Source organism: Anarrhichthys ocellatus, unplaced genomic scaffold (assembly GCF_004355925.1).
Source record: "Anarrhichthys ocellatus isolate YVR2014 unplaced genomic scaffold, GSC_Weel_1.0 scaffold2, whole genome shotgun sequence".
In the NCBI taxonomy this organism is placed as follows: Eukaryota; Metazoa; Chordata; class Actinopteri; order Perciformes; family Anarhichadidae; genus Anarrhichthys; species Anarrhichthys ocellatus.
The window spans coordinates 1138310-1139644 of NW_022280032.1; the positions used below are offsets into that span (position 1 = coordinate 1138310).

Here is a 1335-nt window from a genome sequence, read left to right on the forward strand (position 1 = left end):
AGTAGTTTTGATTCTCTTTGAGGTTGTTTTGTATCTATTCGTAGTTGTTTTGGTCTTTTCATAGTCGTGAGTGTCTATGCAGCTCTTTTTCATCTTTTTGTAGTTGTTTTGTTTTTTTGTTGTCTTTTTGTAGTCATTTTATGAGTCTTTGTGGTTATTTTGAGTCTCTTCATGGTTTGTGCTCGGTAATCTCTTTGGGTGACATTATGTAGTTGAAGGCCAGGAGGGCTCGGTAATCCATCCAGGGTCAGATAGGAGGGTTAATAGATAAGTTAGTAGTTTGGTATGTAATTAAGTTGGTCAGCAGGTGAAAGTGAAATTCTTGGTGTTTCTTTCTTACAAGACAAACTCTTCTTCTTCTTCTTCTTCTTCTTCTTCTTCTTCTCTTTCTTCTCCTTCTCCTCCTCCTCCTCCTCCTCCTGCAGGTGCCTTCTTGTTCTGCTGGACTCCGTTCTTTGTCCTCCACACGATGCGAGCTCGCTGTCAGGACTGCCACGTCCCACCGGCCCTGATGAGCGTGGTGACGTGGCTCGGCTACGTCAACAGCGCTCTCAACCCCGTCATCTACACCGTCTTCAACACCGAGTTCAGGAAGTTCTTCAAAAACTTCCTGCACCGCTGCTGCTCCAAGAACGCCCACTGAGGACGTTGCTGCTGCTGCTTCATGGACGATTCTTCAGCCGCAAGAGATGCTACAGACTGTGGATACAGTGTCTGTTATCCGTGTACGTTGCCATTTTTTCCATCCTCTGTGAGGTTTTAATTTTTTCTACATGTGACAACAGCAAAGTTTGTTTGAGCTCCGTGTTTCCTGTGAAGAAGCTGCAGTCTGAGGAACAAACTGTTTCAGAGGATCAGATCACGCAGCTGACAGGGACTGATTTTATATGTTGAAATTCATCTTTTCAGAATAAAAGTTTTCACACACAAAGAAAAAGCTGGTTGTTCTGTGAAGATCTGTGTGTTTGTGGTCGGAACAAGGAACAAAAAAACATGTTTTTTTTAAAAGATCCGGTCAGTTTCAGAAACTTCAGATGTTTGGATCAGGAAGACACCTGCAGAGGGAGAAGAAGAAGAAGAGTTTGTCTGGACTCACCTTTATACTCCACTACATCTAACAGGTAAGTATTGTACTTTTTACTACATTTGTCTGACTCCTTTAGTTTCTCTTCAGATGACAGTTTTTCATCAGAATACTTCATCCACCACTTCCTCACTGAGAGGAGGAGCTTCAAAGTCACTTTACCTGAAGTTAAAGTGAAAGTGAGTCTGAGCGACAGCAGCGCTTCAGTCGAGACAAGTCTCTCTGTTTCTCTCTGAAGAAACATTCAACTG

At 42.8% G+C, this 1335-nt stretch overlaps 1 protein-coding gene across 1 annotated transcript in view; it reads left to right on the top strand.

The window, feature by feature from the left end:
• The window catches only part of drd4a (dopamine receptor D4a), a 9326-nt gene extending 8683 nt beyond the window's left edge, over window positions 1-643 (top strand). Inside the window, exon 4 of the mRNA XM_031857019.1 lies at window positions 426-643. Coding sequence (XP_031712879.1) covers window positions 426-643 — 218 coding nt within the window. The remainder of the gene's footprint in view (window positions 1-425) is intronic.
• The last annotated feature ends 692 nt before the right edge of the window (window positions 644-1335 follow it).